Source organism: Scylla paramamosain, chromosome 1 (assembly GCF_035594125.1).
Source record: "Scylla paramamosain isolate STU-SP2022 chromosome 1, ASM3559412v1, whole genome shotgun sequence".
In the NCBI taxonomy this organism is placed as follows: Eukaryota; Metazoa; Arthropoda; class Malacostraca; order Decapoda; family Portunidae; genus Scylla; species Scylla paramamosain.
Genome location: NC_087151.1, coordinates 30,782,189 through 30,798,520, shown reverse-complemented (window position 1 = coordinate 30,798,520; position 16,332 = coordinate 30,782,189). Strand labels below are relative to the sequence as shown.

Sequence of the window (16,332 nt, the reverse complement as noted above, 5' to 3'; positions counted from 1 at the left end):
ATCTTTCTGTCTATCAATGAAACTATCTATGTATCAATCATTCAATCTCTCTATGTATATATCATTCAGTTTATGTATCTATCTGTCTATCTATCAGCCAATCAGTTTTTTTTTAATCAACCAATCTATCTATCGAGCTATCTATCTCTCAATCAGTAAGTATATATCTATCTATCGTTTGATGAGTTAATATATTTATCTATTAGTCAGTCAGTCAATAATTCCATCCATCTCTGTCTATCTGTCTATCTATCTATCTATCCACCCATCCATCTATCTAGTCAGCAGCTATCCATCCATCCATCCATCATGCATCCATTCACATACCCATCCATCTACCAATGTGTGCTAGTACTCGTATATGCTCCATCACGTACCCCACTGCCACTGACATGCTTTCCCCTCCTCGTGTTTCCTGGTCACGTCTCGAGCTGGTGACCCTTCAGAGGCGGACGCACTATAAGGGCACGCGAAGAGTCTGGGATCGCTGCCCTGTACAGTATCTTGCCTCCGTCGACCTTATTATGGCTGGTGGCGGGGTGTTCGTTGTGGCGGTACAGCTTGATAAGGGTATCGTGTGGCCTTGAACGGAGTGACTTGTTCGTGTGGGGGGATAACGTTTTTATTGGCTGTAGGACGTAATTTTATGTAGCCGTCTGCGTCTTAAGTGGATAATGAAATAAATGCGTAAATACATAAAAAAAAAAAAAAGAGAAAGGTTATTTGATCTTTGGGAAATTACTGATGTTCTTTTATCTTTTTTATTTCTTTCATTTTACCTAACTGATGAGGATAATAAAAAGATTACTACCGGTATAATTATTACAGTCACCATCATCATCATCATCATCATCATTAGTCTCTTAGGATCCCATTGCAGCACAAAACTTAATGTCACTTCACACAATTTTCTCCATCCACCTCCGTCAACAGCCCGTCTATTCCAGGTCTCACTAACAAACCTTCTCTCATCTCTTCATCTACGTAGGTCTGTTTACCTCTCCCGTGTTGCGAAGGAGAGGACTCGAGCACAACACCCTAACGATGGGGAAAATGTGCTGCAAGTGGTGAGCTGCGTAAGAAATAAATAAATAAAACATAAGTGCATTGGATGGAATGACGTGAACTGTAAGAGACCTGTGTGTGTGTGTGTGTGTGTGTGTGTGTGTGTGTGTGTGTGTACTAGGAAGACTGGCCAAGGGTAAAACAAAATTGCAAAAAAAAAAAAAAAATGCAAAGAAATGGTAGAAAAATTTTGCCCACTCATGATGGCGGAAAAAGAAGAAAAAAAAAAAAGATTCCAAGGAATGGTCATTATATTTTCAGAGATGCCTTGATATTCCTCGTTTGAAAGTTGTTCCATCAGTCAGTAATGTTCTAAAGCTCCTCCCTAAGGTAGCAGCACGCTTGAACACGTGTGGGAGTGTCGCGCGGGCAGCTGAGAGCAACAGGTGATGCAGGTCAACACTCAGGTGCCATCTTAATCATCACCATAATTAGTTAGTCATCACTCGACTTGTGTGGCGGCAGATCCGGGCAGACAAGATCGACCGAATTTTACTAAATCTTGGTTCGTTTCTACTTATATATATATATATATATATATATATATATATATATATATATATATATATATATATATATATATATATATATATATATATATATATATATATATATATATATATATATATATATATATATATATATATATATATTTTAGCCTGCACTGTCACTTGCATCACTCAATTGCTGTAACAGTTTTGGTCGGACCGAACACACAAGGTCGACCGAACTTTCCTCCTCCCACTCTTGCCTGGCTGTTGTCAGATCAATATCCTACTGGTTTGAACATGAGACGAGGGATGTACACTTCCCACAACCTACAGTGTTGTCACGGCGAGTACATGGTCATTTACATACAACATACCAGCGGATCTGACGGCTGTGGTGACCGTTCAAACTCCATTTTTGCGTCAATCCTGCAGCTACGGGTGTCACTACACAAGGTTATATGTAAGACTCCCCTGCCAGACTCCTCTTCCACGTGATCTCCTAAGAGTCTTAACTGATCGTACGGCAGCCAGCGCAGAGCACCACCGCAACAAGGAGTAGTGTTTTAGATGCAGACCAATATAAGGGAGTTATATCACGTTCACCTGTGTTTTGCCCTTTAAATTTCAAGGTTGCACTACCATCTGGGTTCTTTAAAGAGCGTGTACGGCTAACAGGAACGGAAGCAGGGAAAGATCTCTGGCCGCCTTGTATCCTGACTGGTGTGTGTGTGCGTGTTTGGTGTGTGTGTGCGTGTGTTTGGTGTGTGTGTGTGTGTGTGTGTGTTTGTGTGTGTGTGTGTGTGTACGGTACGTAATTAATTATATTTCTGTCACTCTGTACCAAGGTGAAACACACATAACACACACACACACACTCTCTCTCTCTCTCTCTCTCTCTCTCTCTCTCTCTCTCTCTCTCTCTCTCTCTCTCTCTCTCTCTCTCTCTCTCTCTCTCCACCGTTTCCTGCGCAGCTTTCATAACAGTGGGGATCAAGACACGAGCGAGGTGTATTATCCCCACCAGTGACCCTTGCCCTGGATCCCTTGTCCTTCGCCTCCCTACACAAGCTCAACACACCATTCTACCATCTGAGCCTTACGTGCTATAGACCCCTAGTAACCCAACACTTTCCTCTTTCAACCGCATGACGTCATTGATAAAATAGAGACCACGGATATCTTCAGTAGAGAATAAGGGGAGCTGCAAGTAGCCATCAGACCTACACGTGGCACGGTGGCAGTTCCTGATCTTGTGAATTAGACGCGGAGGAGCGATGACCAGGAACACAAAGACTAATACACAAAGAGACGGGTCATGGCAGCTTACAGTCAATCCTTGGAGTTAACACGCCAACACGAAGCATACGAAATACACCTTAAGAGGACTCGGGGCTTTTTTTTTTTTTTTTTTAACAATATGCGAGAGTTGGCCAAATGTTCTCCTGTGCAATCTGGAGACCATATTCTGAAACACCTCTGTTCCGCATTCCGACTACTTTCAAAAGGCTTTTAACTGAAGTGGACACGGGTTTTTTTGCAGATGGTGTTATGGTTCTAGTGATTGTTTAGCAGTATTTCTACTTTATTAATAGAAGAAAGACTTGAGAACACGGCTAATCATCTCCGTGGCCTTTGAAAAGTGTCGTGGTGAAAGAGCAAGGCGTTTCTGTATACTATCATGTGTATACTTCATTCACCTACAGAGCGGTGTGAAAATTGTGTGTGCAGGCAGAGGAGACAAAAGCGAGAGAATCAGAGCTTGATCTTCTTTGGTAGATGACAGAAATGTTAAAAGAGAATTTAGCACGAAAGATGAAGGTCTAAGAAGTTGCTAGTGATAAAAGGGAAAATCATTGTGAAGCAGGTAACTTAACACGGGTGATTCTAAATTTCTCACTCCGTCAGGTCGAGTCCCAATATCTTGACAGGGAAATATCTACGTGGCAATGTAAAACTCGTGGGATTATAGTGCCCCGTTATTACAGAATGACTTCCTGATATGTTTGTCAATTTCAGTTGTACTGCATGACCCCTAATGTCTGCTTCTTATCTCCTCTCTCTCTCTCTCTCTCTCTCTCTCTCTCTCTCTCTCTCTCTCTCTCTCTCTCTCTCTCTCTCTCTCTCTCTCTCTCTCTCAGGCTAAAAATAGACCTGTTTAGAAACTTATCATTATTGCTTGTACAAACAAATATACAGGACATTATTGTAGCTCAAGGCTTACGCCATTCATATTCATAGTGATGAAAGTCGTTTTCCGTCAGTATGATAATTCGTACAGTATATGCATACATGAAGAAAAGAAACGAACGCTCAGTCCTACATTCTGATTACGAGGTCATGGTCACGCTTCCCTAATGCCTCTGAGTTATGTTCTAGGAAGGAAAGGTGACATCGTTTCACTAACACCTGAATCACAAACTCGGAAAAAAAAAAAAATAGGAAAAGAAAACGCTATACAGGAAGTTGCATACAGGCGCGCGCGCGCACACATATACACACACACTCTCTCTCTCTCTCTCTCTCTCTCTCTCTCTCTCTCTCTCTCTCTCTCTCTCTCTCTCTCTCTCTCTCTCTCTCTCTCTACCACATCTATTTTCCTTTCTTTAGCAACACACCTTTTCCTCAACCTCTATTACGTCCTTTTCGTCCAAGCTGCAGCTGCTACCAGTATAACATTCTTTGTATCACGCAGTCACTCTAGCTTGATACTTGAAACGCATACAATTTAGTTAGAATCTTTCCTATAGCGTCAAATCTCCGTCTGTCCTTCCTTCCCCGTCTGTCCTTCCTTCCCTCCCTTCGTTTGGACAGATAAGGCTTGCATGTCACTGAAGTGTTTTCCTTGCATCGTTATCATTTGGGTTTACCACTGACGTTACCTGCTTACTCAATTACCGTTAGGAGGTTACGATAGCGCCACGACTTGTAGTTATGCCCATTATTATGTTCTATTGTTGCAGTGAGGCAGAAAATATTCGTTCACTTGCTTAATGGTAACACTTAACTCTCGTTTACTTGATAAATGATTGAAGAAGTGTGTGAAAGATCGAAAAATTTCATGGTGATGCAATGTTCCTCCTGCTGTGTGTGTGTGTGTGTGTGTGTGTGTGTGTGTGTAATCTAGCGAGTCCTTGCTGTCGACGTTGTTCATGGAGGCACAATACATCCGTGTGACTAAGTTGCATACCATCAGAAGCACAAACTCAAGCGTGTCGTCAGGAGGATGAGGATTCAGGAGGAGGAGGAGGAGGAGGAGGAGGAGGAGGAGGAGGGGGAAGAGGTGGGGTTGGGGGAAGTGGAGGAAGACGACGACAATGAGGATTACAGTGCAGAGAAATACAAAGGAAATAACAAACAGCAGCGCACCTGTTAGTCTTAAAGAGGCTGTTTGTGGGGACTACACGTGCTGCACAATCTAATGTACAAGTTAAGAAAGGAAGGAGGCAAAAGGGGAAAGGGGACGTGAACAAAAAAAAAAAAAAATTATTTGGAAACGCTGTAAGAAAAAGCAGAACGGGAGAATACAGAACGTATCTATACACTAATACGTTAAAGGAGGAGCTGGTGCAGGAGGAGGAAAAGGAGGAAAAGAAAGAGGAAGAGTCGGGAAGAAGTAACCGTGCACACGCACCACAAAGCGCTAACTACTCACAGTGTTATCAGCAGGAGTGAGTGGGTAGGGGAAGTTGGGTAGGATGGACCAGCGCTGTCTCTCCATTACGAGGCGTCTCATGGTGGCTGCAATGGCCTCAAGCGATGACTCGTGTACAAGGATCACAGTATGTCCTTCCTATCGACGTGGCAGTACCGAAGCAGAGTCACGAAAAAAAAAAAAAAACACACACACACACACCGGTACAGTTTTAGAGGTGATACCGAGGCGGGGAACCACACACTACACACGTGAGGGAAACTACACACGGGAATTCCTTTTTTCCAATCGGGCAGTAAGACGTAGAAGCGAGAAGATAAGATATTACTGACGAACTTCGCTGCTCTCCCCCTCGAAGGCTGCCAGAAACAGTCTAAGGAATACAGTAAGTCATTGATCCCGGACAGAAGGCGTAGCTTATCCCTGCACGAGTCGCCCTCCAATATCCGACTGCGCCAACATTGTCACGACCACATTGCCAGCACAAATGTTCCCTTTGTCCCCAATTTTGTGAAGTCACGGGTTACGATGACTGTTTTCGCGAGTATAATAGAAGATAAATTGAAGAGAGATTAACTGATGATAATTCTCTCTCTCTCTCTCTCTCTCTCTCTCTCTCTCTCTCTCTCTCTCTCTCTCTCTCTCTCTCTCTCTCTCTCTCGTTAGTCATTCATCCGTTATTCACTTATCCTTACTCATCCGTTGCTTATCTACTCATCTTTATTCATCCGCCACTCTCACTCATCGTTATTCATCCGTCACGCCCTCACTCATCCACTCTTTACTCATCCTTTACTCATCCACCACTCACTTATTCTTCATTCACTCATCCGTCACTCATACTTACTCATGCGTCATTTTTCTCATCTTTTACTCATCCTTAATCACCCATCACTCACTCGTCACTCGTCTTTCACTCACCCTCACTCATCCTTCGCTCATCTTCGCTCATTCATCCTTTGTTTATCTTCATTCATCATTTACTCGTACACTTATCCCTCTCCCATTCATTACTCATCCTCATTCATCTTCACCCATCCTTCATTAGTCACTCATCCGGCAGGGAGCGTCGTGGCAGGGGCAGGAAGAGTAACACCAAGACTAAATATGTTAGTTGTTACGTTTAGTGGAGTCCCGAAGTATTTTCACCTCTAATTATTCATGTCACATTCAATTTCTACTCCAATATTCATTTTATAATTGTCTTTTTTTACTTTAATTACCACTCATGATCTGCGTGATGGCGAAGGGGGAAGACAAACGCTAGGTGGTGGAGCTGCTTGTTTACTGTGTGGTTGACTGAATTGCCCAAAGCTTACAGTGTTTCATTACACTACTGATACGACAAACTAGAGCTAGACAATGAATGGTACAACGATAAAAGGTCCGACTCAAGTATCGCAGCAGAATTATAAAACAATACTCCCCTACTCGAGCGCACCACACAAACACACACACACACACACATACACACACCTATTACATTCAGTTTACTAGTTTGCTGATTATTATTATTGTTATTATTATTATTATTATTATTATTATTATTGTTATTTGTGACTTTTGTACTTGATATTTGTTATTCGTATTGTTTTATTTATATTTCACAATCTGTTTCATCAATTGCCGTTTTTATTATTATTATTATTATTATTATTATTTATATTCTGTTTGCTATATATTTATATCAACCATTTATCTATTTGTAGCAATAATTTTGTATGTGCTATATCTCTGTTCATTACCTGTACATTAAGTCGCCTCTGTCTCCCGATGAAATAAAAGCATCGTTGCTATCGCCATTATTAACATCGCCTAGCTGTAGCCCTGACCATCAAAAGCATCGCACAACCTCTTATCAGGAACGACATGACAGCGCGGCCTATCTGAGGAGAGCTGGCGAGATTATTACTACTGTACGTCGCCAACTGACATCCCCCACCTTGAACACCTGCCCGCCCATACACACCTAATGGCATGAAGGTTCCCGTCATATTACTATTTTTAGCTGATGGAGGTTGTATACTGGCAGAGATTGTGAGAACGTTTAGTGTACGTTGCAACTTACTCTGAACATCTCATAGTTACTTTTACCATAAGAGTTTCCCTTACTGTTATTGTTTCTTAGTGGATAAGCGAAGCGAATAACTAAGAAGGTTCTATATTGTCAGGGATTGTGAGAGCGTGTTGTGTACATTGCATCTTACTCTGAACATCACATAATTTACATTACTTTGACCGTGAAAGTCTGCGTCATGCTACTGTTTGCAAGTGAAGAAGCGAAGCGAATAAATATTTAGGTGGGTGTATGTTGCGAGGAAAACGTTTCCTTTTGTGTGCACTACATCTTACATCTGAACATCTCCATAATTTACATCGTCGCTGCCGTAAAACTTCCCTTCATTTTACTGCTTCCAAAGGAAAAAGCGAACCCAGTAACTAGTAAAGTGGTGGTTTATTGTGAGGAGAACGGTTGATGTACAATGGTGAATCTACGTGGACGTATCAGTTATCATAAAAATTTCCTGTCACTAACTTTTTCAGGCTAAATGGCGGGGCGAATAACTGGCTTAGTGGCTGCACATCATAACAAGAACATTTATTTACTTTTGTGCATGCGTAACTAGTGAAGATGAGTAACTAGTGATTGATGAGACCAATCACTTTACGCGTCCTTATCACCAGCATGACAGCAGCACCACTAGACTAAATAAGTGGCTTGGTTAGTGAAATCACTGTATCTGACGCGGGAGGGACCCTGGGTATGAGGAAGCACGTAAGGTCAAAGATATGAATGGAGGAGATGATAACAAAATAATGACAGCAAAGATAGAGCGAAGGTGGTCTGAAGGTTTAACACGAATACTTACCAGACCAAACCTGAATGAAGGATTGGAGGAGGCAGCACGTGTAGCAGGGGTGGCAGAGGCAGAAGACAGCTCGTTGGTAACTTGCAGGACGCTCCAAGCCTCAGAGCACCGTGGGACTCGTAAAAGACTCAAGTAATTACGCGTTCTTGAAATTCTGATCTCGTGGCTTTGAATAAATGAGCGTGAAATCAATGCAGGCTATGCTCTTGATATTTACGGTACTTGGTGGTATTACTCAGAGTGGCAGAGCGTGAGTGGAAGTCCTCGAGTGGCGGCAGGAAAGAGACTAAGGCCGCGGTGACCGATGAGGCCTCACTGGCGCACTTCAGTCAAGAGAATGGCCAGAGAGCTTGACATTACCCCCACCACGACTGTCTGCCCGTTCTGACTGGCTCGCCCCTCCGCGTGGCCCTGTATATATAACCCATGGTCGCCCTCGCCCTCATCACTGGCTGCGTTACGTGTCACATTCTGTAAGCCATTATGCTGTGTTCCGTAACGCTAATAGTGAATAGGACGACGCGATTTGTATTTGCTTTCAAACTTAATGGGGGGAGAGAGAGAGAGAGAGAGAGAGAGTAATAGTGTTCTTGTTTCGTCTTACGCATTATCGGAGTCTGATTTTCTAGGTTCAAGGGTACAAACTGGCATGAGATAACAGTGCCTATGTGATTATCCACACTCCCTCTATGAAACATAGCAAAAGTTAGCGTTCCCTTCTTACTGACCTCCCCTGGAGTCTAGTGGTGGTGATGGCGAGGCGCGCACACGGTAGGTTTTCACATCTGCTTCAGATTATAAACCTAAACAAGGAAAACATTACTTTTTACGACACATGATGTTATAAGTCACTATCAATTGCTGTGATGGTGTTGTTAATATAGTGCCGTACTTTTACCGTCCTTACAAACATAAGTCGGGGTTTCGTACCGTTCCTTAATTAACACGCTGCTTGGTCTGGTGGCAGGAGGCGTGGGAAGAGACACAAGACACAGTAAAGTTGTAGAGTTAAACTTCTCAATCCCGAGACACCAAATGTGATGCAAGGTCAGTCGTTGCCGAGGAGCGGAATAAACGTACTGGCTGATACGCCGGGACATTAGGTCGTTATTCTTAAACGCTTTGTTCTCTTATCAGGATTATTTTCAAAGGCAACAGAAATGATTATAGGGTTGTCATGGATGTTTTCCCTACTGGTGATGCAGAATCTTTGCTAAACTGTCACTAGAATCATGAAAATAGTCTTAAAAATCCTAATAACGAATATTTTAAAGACAACAAAGATGATCAGACAAGTTTTCATGAATGTTATGCCTACAGATTATACAGAATCTTTGTTAAACCAACATTAGAATTATTAAAACATCCTTGAAAACCCCAGTAACTTCTAATACAGCTTGTTTGTCAAATGTAAGATTGTAAGACGACAAAATGTTCAGGAATATTGTTCTTTGAGAAACTGGTGGTATGTTGAGTCCATTCGCAAATAACCACTGTAATAATTGGTGCTAAGTTATCCGTCAATCTATTTATCGATCGGTCCATCTATCTGTCTATATATCTATCTGTCTGTTTGTCTAAATCCAGCTTTCTTTCCCTTTACTCGATATTACACACCCCTCGCTGCTCTCACTTTTTCCTGATAATTATAATCAACCATATTTTCTACTTCAATACTCAGTCACAGGACACGGAGATGAGCACCATGACAATGTACTCCTTAATATGTACAACCCCGCAGCCTTTATCTCCCTCAGCAATGTAGTAAATGTTTAATCTAGACAAATTAGAGTCTCGGTTCTAACGATATATAGGGATTCGCAGGCATCATGTACGTTGATAGAAATCGTGAAAAAAAATTAATTAATTAATTAAATAAATAAATAAAGTAAATGAATAACGAATTGGAAAATGGAGGTTAATCGATTTGACGTGTTAAATTACCTTGTTTTCTTCTTAAATTTGTTTGTATGGTAAGTGAATGATAATAATTTCTAAATTTTATCCTTGTTTATTAATCCTAACCTGAAGTATTGAAGGTAAAACACTAGAAATAAAAAAAAAATAAAAAAATAGCGCTGGTTTGTGCAAAAGTGAAAACGTCATACACATTTAATTAAATGAATCATATTTTAAGTCGTGTTAAACAGAATTAGTGAGGAAAGAAAAAAAAAATGATAGTGAGGCACTTATATTTTAGTTACCGTTGTAAGAACCATAGCAAGCTTTCTGTAAATCCTTCTGGAGAGAAATTCAGCGGTCACTCGTGTAAATGTGAAGTGGCAGCCCTCAGCCCTTGCCGGTGTCCATTAACCATTTCACCACTAGTTAATCTTTCCCATGAACATATACAACTTTTAAATAAATAGTTTTTGTAACGCATTCTCTTAAAATACGTAACTGTGTAGCTTACCAGTGATTAGAATAACGTCATGTTCTCCATGTTTCTTTATATCCATGCAAATGATTTACTGCAATGGTCTGGATGGTGACGAAAGACGCCCGTAGCAGTAAATGGGCCAAGTTCTCAATCTTCACATCTCACCTCCTCGCTGCTTCTCCTTGTTGGCTTGTATTCCTCTGTATGATTTTTATTTCTTCTCGTATTGATATTATTTCAGATTTTTTCCGTCGTATTTCTCAGTTTTCACATCTCACAACCTTGTTTACTTGTCAGCCTTTGTCATTTGTAGCTTCGCTTTGGAAACTCTATTGGGACACTTCATGCGCCATAGGATCTAGTTGCGCTGACGCCTAAGTTATCAGTCAATCAACTATGCTATCTCTCCTTAGTGTCGTTTTTATATTGCTCAAAATCTCGTCTTTTTTTTTTTTTTTTTTTTTTCTTTTTGCGCCAGAGATCGGCCAAGAATAAAAACAAATAATTAAACGAGTGAAAATAAAAGTAAATGGTGAGTGATAAAGTTCGCTTAAATCCCGTTCAGAAAAGAAAAGATAAGAGAAACCTAAAGAGAGGAGCCAGTTTATTTTCCCCTCTATTCTGATATCGTCCTTCTTCCACAGCCATTTTTTGTCTTATTTTCACGATGCAGTTCGATCTTTCTTCCTTATTCCTCCTCTCTCCAGTTTTGTCTTCCTTTACACGCACGTAGGTTGTTTCTTATGTTTTACATGGTCCAGATTTTTTCTTCCCTTTCTTTTACTCCTCTGTTCGCTGTTTTCTGTCTATTCTCCTCCATTTTCTCATTTATTGCGTGGGTTTTCGCCTCCTGCAGCGTCATGATGTTTACTCTTTCTTTTTTTTATTTGTTTATTTTCCTTGTTGCAGAAATTCAGTATTTTACATATAGAGCTTTTGATCTCTCTCCCGTATCCTCGAGCTACTAATGTTATTTTCATGCGGTATATACATATATTTTTCCCTGCTTGTCATCTTCCCTCTGCTAAGTGTCTAAAGTTTGTACTTCATTCATTCTCCTCACGTACTATAGCATGAATCTTTGTACGTCTGTTCGTGTTTGTTTGGCCTTTCACACACACACACACACACACACACACACACACACACACTGTTTCACGAACGTGCGCTAAACAAAAGTGTTGCCATGCGTTTTCAAACATGGATTGAATCCCGGAACTAAACAGAAAAAGACGAGGAAGAATACTCAAAGAAAAGACTCGTTACATAACAAGACCAGGTTTAGCTGAGAGCATTACGGGAATGCGCGACTCACCAAGTGACAATGACAGGATACAGTGTAGGGATTTAGAGACGGCATCACTTGCACCACTCTAAGACGATAAAAATGAGAGAGAGAGAGAGAGAGAGAGAGAGAGAGAGAGAGAGAGAGAGAGAGAGAGAGAGAGAGAGAGAGAGAGAGAGAGAGAGAGAGAGAGAATATCTCAGTTAAAAAAAAAAAGTGGAAAATTTTCAATGTAAAAATTTTTATCTGATAACTGGGATATATTTCTTATTTGTAGAAGAACTACTTTACATATGTAAAACATTGTTTTAAGTTTTTTAGGAGTGGTGCATAGATAATGACCATATTTTACATTAAAAAATGCACTCTAAAAAAAAAACACTTTCGATTTATATATACTTTTGTATTGATATTCTACTTCTGCTTTTCGTTATTTAATCATCCGTAATCAGAGGAAAAATTCTATTTTTTTTTTTTCATTTTTTGTACATGTCCGGACCTTAGTTTAAAAAAGTGAGAAAACTTCTAAAAATTTTCCTCTGATAACTGGGATATGTTCCTTACTTAAGCTTCTTATTGACTCTGCCCTCAACCTGATTACTGATTCTATTCATTTGATTTACTAGTCTCCTTTCTTGAAGCTCAGGTGGCAAAGTTATCCGTACCATCATCATAACTAAAACCTGATGATGTAACGTACCAACAGTTCCCCAGCAGCACCCAGCAGCCTGCGCCTCGCCTCCATGGCATCGCACGTGGGGACTTGGGTCAAGGTATTTCAGTCTATTGTTGGTGTAAGTTTGTTACCACATTTTTACATCACAAAGATAAACCGTGATCTACAACATTCTTTGAGGCTAATTCGGGGATTGTTATCACAGCACGATGAATTGTGATGAGACGCAAACTGTGCTGATGTGGGATTGTGCTGACGTCACTGGTGTGGTATAGCGACCACCCTCCGCTGAAACGCAGACAGCGAGGACAGACGCTGCCCAAGAAAGCGAGTCTCTATCAATAGATACACTAATATAAGTACGGCCGCATCATCTGCCCACGCAACATAAGTACGACCGCATCATCTGCCCACGCAGTCTTTGCCTCGAGCCGCACAAGACCGTGTTCGTGAACGGATGATGGAAGTAAAACAAAATTGTAACACGAATAAAAAAAAATAAAATAAATAAATAAATAAATAAAAATAGAGAAAAAAACAAACTGTAATTCGAGTACAAAAAGAGGCAAGTTGTAATACGAGTAAGAAAAGATGGGAAAAATAAAGGCAAATTGTAATACAAGCAAAAAAAAAAAAAGTGGGGAAAAAATAAACTAAAATTGTAATGAATAGGGGAGGAAAGTAAACTAAAATTGTAATCAAAATGAGGAAGCTCTAATTGTAATCAAAACAATAATTGAAATGTAACACTGCGTAAGCCTGCAACATGATCAGGCAAAGGGACGCCAGCGTGCCCGCCTTGTGGCCAGCGTGGCTACACTGGGGGAAGCCAAAACTTCTGATGACCTTGGGGGAAAGGTTCAGGTTCTAGGCGGCGCGTGTCTGGCCGTGTCTCAGGGTGCATCACAGCTAGTGGAGGATCGCCTGAAGATCAAGGTCAGAAGCGTACTCACCGTGGTCTGAAGAAACAATAGTAAAGTCCGCTGCTTCGCTTGCTTTAAAGTCATTGTCATTCATGCGACCATTGTGAACCGTGAATAAGTATTGGAGATGCCACGAGGGAGACTTCGTGTCCTCTGTGCCAGCTGGTGGTACCGTAGCGTCAAGCTAACACTGACAAGGGGGATGCGACTGTTAGTCTTGCAGGTCAGCCAGACACTCCACGCCAGGCTGATGGGTGTACAAAGAGGCAGTGTGGCGTTTGGCGACAATGAATTTAATCGTTTAATAAAATCCTGTGTCAATTTAACAGTGAAATGGCGCAGCAGCTTGACAGTCGAGGCGAGGTAGTTACACTATCTGATGCGTGACTAAGTCGCGTCACTTATCAGAGACTTTAAATCCACTCACAACAAAGAGAGAGAGAGAGAGAGAGAGAGAGAGAGAGAGAGAGAGAGAGAGAGAGAGAGAGAGAGAGAGAGAAACACCAGACTATTTCCGATTGTTACTCTAAACTAATAGATATCAAATTTTGGTCTCATTTGATTTAAAAGATTTTCGTAATGAGATTATCGCTTTTGGTGCACATCCGCATTTCCAGTTCATCAGTATCATCATAACAATGAATAACCATCAGAATTAGAATGAACTGTAGAAATGAAGGGAGACTGTTCATCACCTTGTTAGTGTGGAGAAGCTATTCACGGAGCGCTGGTTCTCAACCTGTGGTTCTTGAGAGGAATTTTGGATTGACCCCACGAATACACAGACACTTACTGCTGTCAATACGTAAGGTACTAATTAATTCATAGCCGCATTTAATGATACATTTTGAATACTGAAAGATATATGAGCAGATTTTTTTTTTTTTCTTCACCGGACACATTTGGACACATTTGTTATTATTTACTAATGAATTCTTGAACGCAAACGTTATGTTTTGACTGTATTCTGCTGTATTCTAAGTAAGGGATTCGTGGCCACTGCTGAAAGATTTTAAAGGGTGCATGAGATTTAAAAGGTTGAGAACTTCTGCCCAAGAGAACCTGTTTGACAGAGATGTTTAGGGAATTTCGTCTCTGATGTGTTTGTTGCCAGTCTCTTGGACTGTAGGAAATAATCCGATGAGTGGGACCTTCCTGGGACATGCGGGGGATATCAGAGGAGTCGGTGCTTTCCTGACGAGATCGGTTGTTTAGAAGCTTAAAGAACGTACCAGTTGGCGCCAGACTAAAGAAAAATCAAGCCAGTAAACTTACTAGTCTGTAGTTCTCCTCGGCTGAAGCGCAGTAGAAGAGACAGAAGTGCTTTTTAACAGGGAACATCACGTTAACTGAGATCAAGCACGAAAAAAGGAAAGAATACAGACATTGGAGAGAGTCACTGAAAGAAGTCACGAAGAGGTGACGCATCCACATGCAAGGACATGGGAAAGATAACAGACTGACTAGCACACGATTAACGAAACTCTGATTAAAGCAATTATATTTGTTGAACTTAAGTAACTGTCGTTAAGAAGTGTTCTGCTTTGTATGTAGCATACAGCAGAGAATAGACAGCTTGGGTGTGTGCGCCTCATGTTACAGAGAACGTGATTAAGAACTCTTCATTGTTGCGCAGGTGCAGCGCTCTCTCGTAACTCTACCCGGCGCCATATTAACTCAGCGAAATGACTAATTTTCAGTCGTTAATTTAGATCGCGGAGCGCGCACCACCACACATCGCTTGCATGAGGGCAGAGAGGACAAGATGGCCGCGGAGTGAAGTGCGCGTTAGCTTTGGGATAATCGGGGCCGGCGCTGCTAAGTCACGATGCAATTTGTCCCGAAGAAGAGATAGACATAACTTTACAAAAAAGGAGGATTAGTATTTCATTACTGCACAGGGTGTGTTCAGCTCAGCCATGGGGAGGAAGGGAGGGAGTTCACGAGGTGGTGCAATTGATTGTCATTTGTTTGGCACATAAGAAGGTGCTGGAGAAGAACTGCGTCTCACGTCCCCGGTGATCTCGATTCTTTCCAACGTGTCAAGGAGTCAGGTCAAGGTCAGAGAGAGAGAGAGAGAGAGAGAGAGAGAGAGAGAGAGAGAGAGAGAGAGAGAGAGAGAGAGAGAGAAAGCCCGTTCCATTATGCCCCTCCTTAGAAATTTATTATAAAAGGAGACTCGAGTTTGGCTACAAAACCAGATGTGACTTTATTTACTTATTCATTCATGATCATTTTACTTTTCAAGCTTGCAACGACTATAGGCGCGTTCCTCGTGGCCTAGATGATGGACCTACATGTATTTTTGAAGGCTCGGATGGACGGCTTTAGATTTTTTTCATATATATATATATATATATATATATATATATATATATATATATATATATATATATATATATATATATATATATATATATATATATATATATATATATATATATATATATATATATATATATATATATATATATAATTTTTTCATATTATTTTATTTACACTTCATTTATTTTATTTTATTTCATTTTATTTTTTTTATTTATTTATTTATTTATTTTTGAGACAGATGGTTAGTTTCATTTTCCTCTTTTATTTTAGCGCTTTATAATTCAGGAGCTCAAATTCAACAGCCGTGCGCTGACCTCTCGGCCAGTGCTGATCTGTAATGTATTGCAGTGATGTGCCGCGTGACTAAACGGAGTAAGGAAAATTATACAACAAAGAATACATAGGCGGTACAGTACAAAACAATGTATTATATGCAATGAACAGTACACTTAGATAATTAATAACATAGTGAAATACTGTATGATGCCCTACTGTTGGTAAGAGAATAGTAATCCGTCATCATCATCATCATGAGTCATTATTATCATCATCATCATCACCACAACCATCACTACCACCACTACTGTCACCACCACCACTGCCATCATCACCACTTTTGCCACCATCGTCACCACCACCGTCGCTAACATCGTCACCAACAC

At 40.8% G+C, this 16,332-nt stretch overlaps 1 protein-coding gene and 1 long non-coding RNA gene across 4 annotated transcripts in view; one reads left to right on the top strand and one right to left on the bottom strand.

The window, feature by feature from the left end:
• The window catches only part of LOC135103509 (solute carrier family 52, riboflavin transporter, member 3-B-like), a 24,141-nt gene extending 15,619 nt beyond the window's left edge, over positions 1–8,522 (bottom strand). The window contains exon 1 of one of the 3 annotated variants that reach the window (XM_064009921.1): positions 8,079–8,522. Coding sequence is in view for 2 of the 3 variants with exons in the window: in XM_064009909.1 (XP_063865979.1) it covers positions 5,209–5,289 (81 nt within the window). In the remaining variant the exon portion in view is untranslated. Of the gene's footprint in view, positions 1–1,930; positions 2,083–5,208; positions 5,407–8,078 lie in introns of those variants that run through there. The other 2 variants (XM_064009909.1, XM_064009916.1) reach the window with 2 other exon arrangements.
• LOC135103526 (uncharacterized) overlaps positions 1–15,662 on the top strand; it is a 25,732-nt gene extending 10,070 nt beyond the window's left edge. The window contains exons 2-3 of the long non-coding RNA XR_010270098.1: positions 12,450–12,516; positions 12,625–15,662. This is a non-coding gene — a long non-coding RNA (uncharacterized LOC135103526). The remainder of the gene's footprint in view (positions 1–12,449; positions 12,517–12,624) is intronic.
• Positions 15,663–16,332: the final 670 nt, after the last annotated feature.